Source organism: Onychomys torridus, chromosome 7, assembly GCF_903995425.1.
Source record: "Onychomys torridus chromosome 7, mOncTor1.1, whole genome shotgun sequence".
Classification (NCBI taxonomy): Eukaryota; Metazoa; Chordata; class Mammalia; order Rodentia; family Cricetidae; genus Onychomys; species Onychomys torridus.
In genome coordinates, this window is record NC_050449.1 from 114187894 (window position 1) to 114201221 (window position 13328).

Genomic DNA, 13328 nt, shown 5'->3' on the forward strand with positions numbered 1-13328 from the left:
TGTTTGAACTAATTTATTTCATTCATCCCCATTCTTCTGTAGAACATAGAATTGTTTCTGGATCAGTTTAATACATACACTGCTTTGTGTTACTTATTTTGGTTTGTACGTTATGTACGTATGCTACATACATTGTGTCTTACGTCTCTCACCGTATCAGCACATGGGAGGGATTTGACTGCAGATTAGCGTGTTGGTTATTCCCATGGAATGATGGTTTGTAGCTAAATTTCTTTTTTTTTTCCCCCCAGGGGAGAAAGGCCTTGGGAAAACAACTGGGAAGAAGTTATGTTACAAAGGTTCTACATTCCACCGTGTGGTTAAAAACTTTATGATTCAGGGTGGGGACTTCAGTGAAGGTAGAGCTAAAAGTTATATTCCTAATAAATCCATCTGTCACTTTTTAAAGAATCTTATTATTGCTTTTAATGGTGAACATCATGTCACAGAGTGACATGAATATTGTGTGCTCAGTGCATCACTGTTGAATGAACAGATGTCACAGATCGAGAATTTGTGAAAAAATAAAAGACTGTGATGTTGTATTGTATGTAGTGTATTTTAGTGACATAACTGTCTCATAGATTACCTTCCAGTGAATACCACAGTACTGTTCAATTACAGCTATTCTAGAAATTTCTTAGTGTGATTACTACTTGAAATAAATAGGTCATAGAGCATTTTTCTGATAGTACTTATCATGATATTTTAAAGATTAAATTAATTGACTGCACCTAGAATCATGGGGGTTTTTTTTTTGGTAGCAGGTGAAAGGTTCAAGATTTCCTTCAGGATATTGAGGCCATCAAAAATAATTTATTGGGCTGGGAATGTAGCTGAAAGGTAGAGCACTTGCTTGGTAGGTACCAGGCCCTGGTTTCAATCTGAAGTACTGCGATGATGATGATGATGATGATGATGATGATGATGATAATTGTGATAGAGGTGTATGTGGTGGTGTACACCTATAATCCCAACACTTGGGAGGTAGAGGCTAGGGATTTTGAATTTAAGGTAACACTGACCTACACTAGTGAGGGTGTGTCTTAAATATAAAGCAAATGGACCTGACAAGGTACTCAGCAGGTAAAGGTACTTGTGATCCAGCCTGATGACCTGAGTTCATTCAATCCGTGGGACTCACATGGTGGAAGGAGAGAACTAACACTTGCAGGTTGTCCTCTGACCTCCACATTTACACTGTTGTACACATACACATGTGTGCATACACTAGTAGATGTTTTAAAGATACTAAATTTCTTTTTTTTTTTTTCATGAATATTGCACACTTTATTTGTATTTTTAATATTACATCAACACTGTCTTGTGAATGTTTCTGGTAAAAGTTCCAGAAATAGAATAATTACATCAAAGTACATGATACATTTTTTTTTTTTTTCTTGAATGCCAAATGCCATTTATTGAAGGAGGGAGGAGGTCTTAAATACAGGCTTACAGCACAATGGGAGAATCCCGGAGGGCAGAAGTTCAGAAGTTCGCTACCGATGTTTTACAATCTTGCAAAAAGATACTAATTTTCATGTGTTGAATATTTCAAATTTTCATTATGGCTCATTGTTTTCAGGTAATGGAAAAGGTGGAGAATCAATTTATGGTGGATACTTTAAAGGTAAGGCCTGGTATTTTGTGGTTTTTTTATTTCAGTTCTGATATAAAGCAAGTTTGGTCCAATACTTTAATGAGAAGAGGTTTACTTGTAGTTCACGTTTTTTTGCATGAAACTAATGCTGCATGAAAATACTTTATTTGCATGAGTTTGGGGATAAATTATATTGTAATATATAACTTAATTGACAAGATTAATTAAGGCTAACTTTAAGGTTAAACATGACTTTCAGCATGGAGGTTAGGCAACTATATACATGAAAACTCCTATCTTCCTGCCTAAAACTGTCAACATATTCTTTTGTTTATAGAGAATGTGGTCTTTTGCAAAATGAAAAGGTAAGAGAACGAAGCTCAGTAACACAAACTCCACTCTGCTCCCTTGTGCCCTCCTAATAAATCCACGGACAGTCTGGTCAGGTGGTGGCTGGATGTCTGTACTGTTTGAAGAACTTGGAAAGTCTATGTGATTTCATACATGCATCTGTGCCTTTGTTTCTTTACAATTGGTTATTAGTTCCACATCAGGGAATAAAAGAATCTAGTTGTGGTTCCCCGCCCCCCCCAAACCAAGCAATTTCTTTGAATAAAAGATGGTATTTTTTCCTTTCTCAAAGGTTTGTATGTTTTCTTTTGTGTACTAGAACTTTATGGTTGTATTTTACTCCTACAGTAGTAACATTTCATAAGTCTAACTATTGCACTTCCCCAAAAAGCCTTAGAAAAGTCAGCTGCAGAGGTTTACAGTGGCCCAGCATTGCTAGGCTTCAGTGCTGTCACAGCTTCAGTGTGTGATGGCCTTTTACATTTCCTTTGGAGAAAAGGGATCACTGCTCTTTTTTCAGAGGCCTGTCCGCAAGGTGATCATTTCTTTACAGTTTTATGTTTCTGTTTGTTCTAAAGAAAAATTTGTTTGTATGAATGTAAAAGGAAATTTGTTTTAAAGATGCTTCTTCCAAATACTCACCAGGCCTGACCCTGCTTAATTTCTGGTATTAGAGGAGGTCAGGCACATCCAGAGTGATATGGCTGTCTAGTTTTAAAGATATTCTACTGAATTAAAGCCATCTCTTAAGTGTTGGTGATGGCAGAATTTTTCCCCTTTCTAATGGCATGTTGTGGGCCGCTTCAATGTGGCTATTCCCTGTGGAATAGGGATGCTTTTGTATCTTAAGATTGTATTTTACCGGGGTTGGGGATTTAGCTCAGTGGTAGAGTGCTTGCCTAGCAAGTGCAAGACCCTGGGTTCGATCCTCAGCTCCAAAAAAAAAAAAAGATTGTATTTTACCTTTTAAAAAGTTAGTTTCATACAACTTTCTTCCATAGTAATTTTGTGATCCTTTTGATACTTAATTTAATTTGACATTTTCCTAAAACTTACTATATGTAATATTTTTGTTTTCATAGACCAGCTTGACTTCAGTAGAATAATAAATTTACCTTACAAATGCTAAGCATTAAAGATTAGGCTTATTAAACTCACCTACGTATAGTTCATGTGTCAGGCTAATTGGAAACTTGAAGGAAATACATTGAACTGTAGATATTTTTCTAAAAATTTCTTGACTGGTCTTCTCTGAGAGTCAGTAGTTTATAAAGTATTTAGCCACGTATGTTACTGCTGGAAGTGACTGTTCTAAGGCTGTTTGTACAGTGTTAAATACCTGTTCTTTTCCTCAAGGCTTTAATTAGTATCTTTTTGGCCTTTTTGTGCTTTTGTTATTTGATTAGTTAATTTTTTTTTCTAAATATTGCCACATATCTTACCTACCAGAAGAGGAATTTCATCCTTTGCTTTCAATTTAGTACTTGAACGTGACTTTAAAAGCTGCTTATAATTGGAGACTAACAAATTTGTGTTTTCTTCAAACAGATGAAAACTTTATTCTCAAACATGACAGAGCGTTCCTTTTGTCAATGGCAAACCGAGGGAAACATACCAATGGTTCCCAGTTTTTCATGTGAGTAGGCGTAATGCAGAGATGAACTTTTCCTACAGAAAAGCGCTGTTCATGAGAAAGATGGGATAGCTAACCTCATTTTACTGCTCAAACACTTGACAGCTTTGGCTCTGTGTGTCTGATGTTAGGTAGTAACTGTAATCTCTAATGGGTACTTCAGCACTCAGCTCGTATCCTGGATTTGAAGAATGGAACTAAAACATGTAACCAGAAGGCACACACTGTTTCCAGAGTATGCTGCCATTGTGAGGAAGGACTCTGACTGGAGCCTTTTCCTCCTTTGAAGGCTCAGTTTAGAAACCTAGATTGGAATAGGAACTCATGATGAACATGCAAAAATTGTTCATGATGGAGCCTAGCGGGATGTCGCGGTGCACACCTTTAATCCTAGCACTTGGGAGGCAGAGGCAGGCAGATCTCTGAGTTTGAGGTCAAATGGTCTATAGAGTGAGTTCCAGGACAGCTAGAGCTATAGAGCTACATAGTGAGATACTGTCTCAAAAAAAAATTGTCTACAATGGACCCTAGGCACAAAATGGTTTGGGTAAACCATCATGTGAGGTTTTGTTTTTTGTGTTCTCTCTTACTATGAGCTTGTTTTGAGAGAGGTAACATTATTTTCTAAAAGGAAGTATAGGAAAATGATTAACTCAACATTGGCTGTCATTTTCCCAAATTTGTAAATATTACTCAACAAACTTTAAAGTACTAAATTTTCTTTTCAAAGAGCCAAATAACTTTTGGCCTGGCTCTGTGGTTCAGTGTTGGTAGAGCACTTGACACATAAGCCCAACCACCCAAGTTTGATCCCCAGAACCCACATAAAGGTAGAAGGAGAAAACCAACTCTGCAAAGTTGTCTTCTAATCTCCACATGTGCCTACATACACATACAGATGTCATACACAGTAATAATGTTTTTTTCTTGTTTGTATATGCATGCACAACCGAAGACTAGATTCTCATGTAAAAATTCTAAGTAAAACCTTTGGCATACTTTTAATTACATTCCCATCTAAACCTATTTTTTTATTATCTCATCATATAAAATATGAATGGTAATTAATTGCCCAGCATGAAGCTTAATAGTTTTGACAGTAATCTCTGTTGTTCTATGTATGTTGGAGAAATACCTTACTCATGGTTTATCACGTTTTCTTTTACATCTTTCTGAATGGATAAACATGAATGGCGCTTCTCTGTCTTTAAAGGAGTCAGTTATTCATATTAAAAAAACTCACATTTTAAGTTTGAAAGATTTCCAACATGATCTGAAGAAGTTCAGATAAGGGCATTCTGTTTCTAAAGATGTCCTAAAAATGGAAAGCTAGTAGAAGGTGATCGTGCTGGCGTTAACAGGGGAAGGAAACCTGAGACAGTCACTTATGTGCCCTGTTTTGACCCCACAGATGGTTAGTTACACACTTTTTCATTGGAGTACTTTTCCTCGTGCAAAAAGTAAAGAGGTAGATTTCCAAAAACTTTTTTTGTAGTAAATCCGTGTCAAAGCTGTTTGCTCTAAGGCCTCTTTGTTTCCATTTTTAAGCTTATCTGAACTGTGAACATGAAAAACTAACAATTCATTTGTCAGGATGGTGCCATCTGAGGGCTCTAAAGTTTCTTTTTTATATCATTACTTTTAAAATTTGCCTTATCAGGTAGTAGCAGTTTCTTGCCTTTATTGCATATAGTTAGCTTATTAATACAGACCTCTGTCTCTATCCTGTTACCTTATCATTTTAATAGCTACTTAAATTTCTAGAAACATTTAGTAAAGGCATCACTGCTTTCTGTGTGGCCTAATTTTGCATTGGACTGCTGTTTGAAGAGGAATGCTAAATGAAAAAATCTAAATCAATAAGTTAGGAATAAAAAATTTAACCTTGCTTTCATAGTTAACTATAGATGATAGCACTGAAATCACTGGATGCATGACAACCCTATCTTTAGTTTGGTGAGGTTTATCTGAAACTTCCTTGTGGAGAGGAGTTCACAGTCTTGGAGGTGATTGAACATTTTGCACCCACACAAAATTTGTTCTAATTTTTTTTAAGTGACTTATGTGCCTGTGTGCTGTTTTATGCTGGCTGAAAATTCCAGTTTCCACAGGTTGCAAGATAAAAATCAAACTAATGTTCACATTTCTGAACAAAATATCCTGAAAGAGATGGTAGCCAATAAAGGAGAAGTCTTTGAAACTCTATATCTTGCAAGCCAATGTCCTTTTGTAGCTGGAAGTAGTAAAAAGAATAATGTACTGTCCTTTGTTGTGTGTATAATCATAGACAGACCTACCCAGTGGCTTTCCTGGAACAGCTCTGGGTTTTTGTTCTTTGACCACATGTCTCCTGTGGCACCTTGAGTAGCAGTTCTGAAACAGAAAGCAAGAGAGGCTTCAGATGTGTCTTATAGATTGTTTCATTGGTCTTGCAAGGACTTGTAAAACATCTGCACAAAATGGTACTCAAGTTTGTGTCCCACAAATCTTTTACAGTTCCCAAGGAGTAAATTTGGTGCTGTTAGTGTGGCATGTGGAAGCCATCGGGAAATTATTGTGCTCTGTGCACTAACCGTTGTTTTGATGCTCACACATTTAGCAACTTCCCTTCCTAAGGTGTATGCTGTTTTCATCAATATAATTTTACATGTATTGTTTTTAGTGGCTAAAACTGTGTGTGTGTGTGTGTGTGTGTGTGTGTGTGTGTGTGTGAGAGAGAGAGAGAGAGAGAGAGAGAGAGAGAGAGAAGAGAGAATATATCTTAGTAGATGTATATTTTATGACCATACATAGTGAAGATGAGGTTTTCTTTACAGCTATTTATAATTTAACGATTAGCTGCTTGTGTTGACTGCTATATGAACTGATGCTTCTGTTTGGGGAGCTTATATAGAAGAAGAAAAGACATTTTTGGGGAGTAGTACTGCTCAAGAAATGGGAAGGAAATGGTATGTGGCCCCATCCTCACAAAGTACTAAGGAAATAAGAGTTCATATTGAAACATTTTGTTTTTAAATAAATTCAGAATCTTGGGACCACACTCACCAAGTCAACCCCTGTTAGTGTTTACTCATTTTGTCATTTTCTGTTCATTTTTTTAGATCAAGTGTTTGAAAAAAAAACAAACCAAAACCAAAACCAATAAATGCTCTAGGGCAGAAAGTGTAGTTCAAGGATAGAGAGCTTGCCTTGTATGTGCAAGGTTGTAGGCTTAGTCACTAGCACTGCAGAAAACAGGTGAAGCAATGAATGAGTCAGGTAAAAGCTGTAGAATTAGAGATTATGTGGGACAAGTTTAATGTTGTATAGAGAATGAAATGCTAAATAAGGAAAAAAAGACATGCCCAGTCTAGGCTGCTCTAGAGTCTTCTCTCACATTCTGGAAGAAAATGTTAAGACAAGAGAAGAAAGCTGCTGATGGACGGCATGCTCCAGGGTCATCAGAGTCAGGGACATTCTGCTGCAAAAGAAAATGACAGTTGGGGAAACTTGGTTTGGCTGTCATTGCTAGTGATAATTCTGGTGCTAATTTATATTGCCTATAGTCATTGAGAAGCTAAGAATGCATTATCAAACAATGAATTGGAAGGTCAGTTTATAACTTTCGTTGTTACTACTCTTGTGGGATGGAATATGTACCTAGCTACCAGGAAGCCTTGGTGTGGTTCATACCTGTGATTCCCTGCACTCAGGTGGCTATGGAAGAACAGCTGTGGATTTGAGTACAGAGTGAGTTCCTAGTTATCCTAGGACACACAGCACAAGAAGTCTGTCTCAAAAAGCCACCCACTCACCCCCCCACTCCCCACCCCCACCCCCCCACATACAAAGAAATCTTGGTTTTAGTTCTGTTTTTCTGTACCCTGAGTTAATTTTTTTACTCTTTTTGTTACTTATAAAAGCCTATGTCTTTATGTGTGTGCATGCGTGAATGTTTTCAAATATACTTGAGAGCAGAAGTTAGAAGTTGACATCAAGTATCTTTCTTTGTCAAACCCCCCCCCCTTTTTTTTTTGAGACAGTTTCTCACTGAAGCTGGAACTCTCCAGATTCTCCTAGACTAGCTGGCTGGAAAACTCTAGTAACCCTCCTTTCTCTGCCCTCCCCAGTTCTAGCATTACAGGTACATGTTCTTACCAGCTATTATATGGGTGCTGGCTATCAGAACTAGGGTCCCCCCATGCTTACACAGTAAGTACCACTGAGCCACCTACCTAGCCCCAAATAAGAGCATGTCTTATAGAAAGGCCTAAATTTCTGAATATATGGAATGATTTGTGTACAAGCATTCTTTAAAAGAAATTATTCTATAGCTACCTAATTTTCATCAGTCAGAAAAGCACCACAAAAAGACTTGGGACTCTTCTTGTCTAAACCAGGAACTGCAGCATTCACTCCCTCAGCTGCTACTGAAATATTTCTCAGTGCAGGCCTTTAAAAAAAAAAAATGTTTGTGTACATGAGTGTTTTCCCTGCATGTCTGTGTACCATGTGCATGCAGTGCCCTCAGAGGCCAGAACAGGGCATTGGATCCTCCGGGACTGGAATTGTGAGCCACCTTGTGGGTGCTGGGCATTCAGTGCTCTTACACTGAACCATCTCTCCAGCCCCAGTGTAGGCCTTTTATGGCTTCAAAGCTTTTGTGAATAGACTGTCACTGGCCACTATTTCTGGTCATGATAATTTTTATGAAAACAAGATAAAAAGAAAAAATTCAGTTTGACCTTTAAACAAAATTTGTTTTTTTCTTTTTCTCAGTGCTGGTGATCAGCTTAAGATTTTGTAAATGCTGGACAGCAGTCCTCTAAACTAAGGTTGGCTGCAACTCAGAGACCCACTTGCCTCTGCCTCCATGTGCTGGCATTAAAGACATGTACCTCCACACCAAACCTGTTGATTTTATATATATATATATGACGTTCTTCTTTTCCTCCCCATTTTTATGTGTATGGCTGTTTTGCCTGCATGTATGTCAGTGTACCACATGGATACAGTGCCTCTGGAGGCCATAAGAGGACATCATGTCTCTGAGACTGGATTACATGGCTGGTTGTGAGCTGCCACGTGGTGCTAGCAAATGGACTCTGGTCCTGGAAGAGCAGTAAGTGCTCTTAACCACTGAGCCACATCTCTAATCCCCAGTTTATTACAGAGGTCATAAATAAGGCAAGGGCACATGATCTAGGATTGTTTTATATCATTTAAGAATCAGATTTACAAACAGCTCCTCATCTAATGAGAGGAACACTCATGGTAGGAAGCAAGGAGAGGAAAGAAGCAGCTGTTTAAGGGTTTTGTAAATCTGTGTTGACACTTGGGTAAGCAGAAGTACATTTGGGAGAGAAATGTCCCACCCACACATTCATAAACGTGTGTGAGAGGAGATGTCGTAGATGTCATGACCTTAGACCACTTTCGTTGTTGCTCTGGGCTTGGTTTATTTTTAGGGGAAGTAATAACTTCATATGCTAACTTCAGAAATTTTTTAAGAGGGAAGGAGTTTGTGACATTTGAACTTAAAGTCACTTTCTCAGAATATCATTGTTTCTAACATTTGGCTTAGATTTACTGAGTGCTTGTGTGACATACATGTTAGCAGTCAGAAGAGATGTGTGTCTAGTTACCATTTCTGTGTATTTCCTTTATATAAGAGCTGAGTTTTAGATGGTTTTTCTGTCTGAGTGACCTTGGGGACACAGAGCATTGTGAGTTGCCCAGGCCCTTTGTGACAGCTGTAGTTTCAGGCTGTGAAGGAACGACTTGTATGTCAAAGGGGACATTAGTATAGTTGTTTTAGTGCCCTCTTACTTTAGGCCTGGAGTAACTTTCTGTTTTATATTCTGAAAACCGCATGATTTAAAATAGTTATTTTGTGTGTGTGTGTGACACTAATGCATGTATCATCTCATGTATATGAGAGATTCTAATTTACTTTTACAACATTTTACTTAATATACCTAAATTCCTGGCAAATTTTTGTTTGTGATATTGTAGGGTTTTTGGTTTATGTAGTCAGGAGTTTTTATTTTACTTTTTTAGGTTTTATTAGTTAAAATTCATCAGTGTGTATTCTTAAAAAAAAGAATTCTCATAAAGGGAAAAATCAGATTAGACATAAATCTTGTGGCTGTCACCTCTGTTGCCTTTTGAGCCTCAGAGAAGATCCTAAAGTTCTAATTGTGCCCTTATAACTATTTTTATTAATTCTGTCCAATGACTTAATAGCTTGAGTACATGCAACAAGCAGTGAGCATAGTACAGACTCTGCCCAAATCATTTTCCACTTATGTTGGTATTTACAATATGTCAGTTCTGTTACGTTGTGATATATAACCAAAAATGGGTTTGAAAGACAGAAGCGTGAAAATCAAATGAATTAGTTAAGTTCTTCAAGTTCTGTTTTAAATGATCTGAACTTGGTTTTTTTAGGGGGAGGGGAGATCATTGCTTTTTACTAGAAGTTCCTACTTCTAGTATTTGGATTTGTATATCTGTGTTCATATTCAAGATGCATTACCTTTTTGAGAAAGATGGCATAGCTAGTCTCTGGGATTATAAATGAAGCTTTAATGTTTTGTTAGCTGTTACCATCCCCTGTGTTAAAATACCAACAGTCTGAGAAAATCTCCACAAGGCTTTTCTAAAACAATATTCATCTCTTCATAAATACCTTATGAAAGAAAATTTAGAGCCCTCCATTTTCAAAAGCTTTCTTGCTTTGCATAAAACTATAAAATTTTAATTTCAAAGTTATATTGATATTAGAACATAGATTCAGTCTTGTCTTAAAAGTGTATTACAATTTATTTCTTGCCATTTTTGTGTAAAATTTACAGAAAGAGTGTTACACCGTGCGCTCCAAAGGTAATGTCTCATTACTCTAAGGCTCTCTCTCTTTTTCTTTGCCTTTGTTTCTTTAATCCTATTGTTATGTGTATTGAAATATTTTAAGGAAAAAAAAAAAGCTTTTTGCTTGTTCTGTGTAGCAGTGGTGTATGTGAAACAAGGGTGTTTGTTGCTTATGGTTAACCTAAGAAGTACAGTTGATTTCAGTGGCTCTTGTGTGCACTGGGTGGTGTTTTACATTAGGATTTTAGAAGCTAGTAAGGTCCAAAAGCTGGCTGATGATGGCATAAGTGTAGTTTATGCTTTGGAACAATAGCTCTTCAGTTTCTAGGGTTTGTGATTTAAGTGAACCTTTGCAGTAACTGTTTTAAGTAGATTCAGGGGCTGGAGTGACTGTGTCTCTAAGTGACAGGAGAAAAATAGAAACATGTGAGTACTGAAAGCTTTATAGTCTGAAATGTTTTTTTGTCTTTGTTTCTCCCTTGCTTTAATAAGTGTGTATAAACTTACACCTCTCTGCTCAGCTCTGGTCTTCTGAGTCTTCATTTACTGTGTGTATATCACTGCACAAGTGATATCATTGAGAACATTGGATGTAGTAAAGAGTTGGTGGGTGGGGTTTCTCTGTCTGCTCTAATAGACTTAGCTGAGCATATGGTCCCTCCTGCCTTTCTGTTACCCTGTGGGCTGTTGACTGTTTATCATGTGTACTGTCAACACAGTGTCAGTGAGCCTGCCTTACAGTGAGTCCTGGAATTTGTAGGCTCAGATCCAGAGAGTTCCTTTTTTTGTGAAATTCTGTTCATGTTCTTACTATGTATTCTATCCTAGTTAAGCTGCAAGCTGATATTTCTATGTCCTGAATTGTAGGTGCCAGGAAATTAAATGATTCACATTGGTTTGGAAGCTGAGCAGATTGAAAGTTGTCCTCAGAGGCAGAGATGACCCTTTCTTCTATTCATGCGTACACTAAGGACTGAGTTTGTTTATTGACCAGTTTTCATTTGAATTAAACACAGAACTAGGGCCTGGCCATGTAGTTCAGGGTTTGAGCATCTTCCTAGCACATGTGAGGGACCCAGGTTCGTTATCAAAATGAGACAGGTTATCTATCCCAAGCTTGAATGTCCTAAGATCACTGTTCCATCCTCAGTTAGTCTGAGTATGTGTTGCTGCAGGTATCTGGAATTTGCTTCAAGAGTTTGCCCTATGTGGCTTATACAGTATTAGCTGAGGTGGCAGTTGAATTGGACTTTGTATGTGCTAGAAAAATCTGTAGGCTCTTCTCAATACTAGATTCCTGAGAGTGAGGCCCAAGAAAGGAGGAGCATATCTATCGAATCAGTAAACAACCATGTGCTTTCATCTTCTGCATGGCAGAGCAATTTTATCTTTCTGGAAGCACTCTTACACCTTCTTAGGAGGGATTTCTGTCTAGCTTGTGTGTTAGTTTCTGTTTTGATAAAGTTCTACAATAGAGGAAGCATCTTGTTTTACAGTTGTTTGCCATGGCTTCTGGGTGATTGTTTCATAGTTTGAATGTTTGTGGCTTACCAGTTTGTTAGATTTTCTTCATTTCTTTACCTTTTTTTGTTACCTGTTTTTATTTTTATTTTACAGTTATACTGTCTTTAATTTCTGCTCAGTTTTCTAAGAAATATTTGAGACTTGTGACTTAAACTCAAAATTCATTTAAAGTTCTGAAACTTAAGTTGACATTAAATTTTTTACGTTAAATACTATCTATACTCCTCTAACAGAACTGGATATTCTTAAAGTAAGTATAAGCATCACAGTCTCTTGTACAGTAATGTTTTTTGGCATTGTTATAAAGGTTAAATTGTGTTCTGTTCATGTGTCTTAGAATGGCTTTAAAACGTACATAGAAATGCATATGAATTCTTCTTACACAAGTGACTGCTTTAATATGGCCTGATAGCTCATCTGTTTTTAATCCTTACTAGTTAAGGTTCTGGTGGTCTAATGCTGGTCAAGCTATCCACTTCTGATTTTTTGCATTATTATTCACATATAAAGATCTGTTACGGGAAAACCAGCTTGGATTCAAAATATCTTAACCAAGTGTACCCCACAGAGTTCCTAACAATGACAGTGGAACATTCACTGAGCAGCTGGTGGGGTGTTTCTGGACCATGGAAATTGAAGATGTCAATAATACACCCTCATTTTTTACTTTGCTGTAAGGAGCATCAGCAGTTTGAAAGCCCCTCACTATTGCATTCTCAAGGGTGCAAGTGGTGAGGCTTGAGTGAAGGAAGAGGGGCAGATAGTACTCCCGAGGCTCCTCAATTGCCTGTCTTAAGTATCTGCAGACTGTCTCAGTCTTAAGTAACAAATAGAAGAGCCAGTGGGTATGTGGCCAGTGTTCATCACTCCTTTGTGTGGGGCAGGGCCTTCCTCCTCGTTTAATTCTGCTGGGAATTTTTTTTAATGTTTGTTTCTGTTGCCATTATTGTTTTTGATTTGAGAGTAAATTTAATTTCAGTGTGTACTCTGTACATTTTTTTATAATGCAAATGAAACCTATCTCATTCTAATAGAGTTGGTTTTATAATTCATTGCAATCTTGTTTTTTTTTTAATCAGTAAAGTGGCTATTATTGGTGTTTGGGGGGGTCTTTAAGGTTGGATATACATTATACTTAACATTTTTCTGTCTTTTTATCTTTACTTCTTTGTTCACTACATGCTATGTTTAAACCTTCTGCTTTCTTCATCTGAATACGTCATTTTTGGTACCATCTTTGTGTTGATGTTTATTGTACAGAACTACAAAGCCTGCTCCACACCTGGATGGGTAAGCATCAAGTTATTAAAATATTGGGGAGTTATTTGGGTGATAAGCCTGAAGGACTGGTTGATCAGGGGTTATTCTTTC

At 37.3% G+C, this 13328-nt stretch overlaps 1 protein-coding gene across 5 annotated transcripts in view; it reads left to right on the top strand.

Moving 5' to 3' along the window:
- Nktr (natural killer cell triggering receptor) overlaps positions 1-13328 on the top strand; it is a 48449-nt gene that overhangs the window by 8920 nt on the left and 26201 nt on the right. For 3 of the 5 annotated variants that reach the window (XM_036192082.1, XM_036192083.1, XM_036192084.1), the window contains exons 4-7: positions 252-359; positions 1586-1630; positions 3500-3587; positions 13218-13247. In XM_036192082.1, coding sequence (XP_036047975.1) covers positions 252-359; positions 1586-1630; positions 3500-3587; positions 13218-13247 — 271 coding nt within the window. Of the gene's footprint in view, positions 1-251; positions 360-1585; positions 1966-3499; positions 3588-13217; positions 13248-13328 lie in introns of those variants that run through there. The other 2 variants (XM_036192086.1, XM_036192085.1) reach the window with 2 other exon arrangements.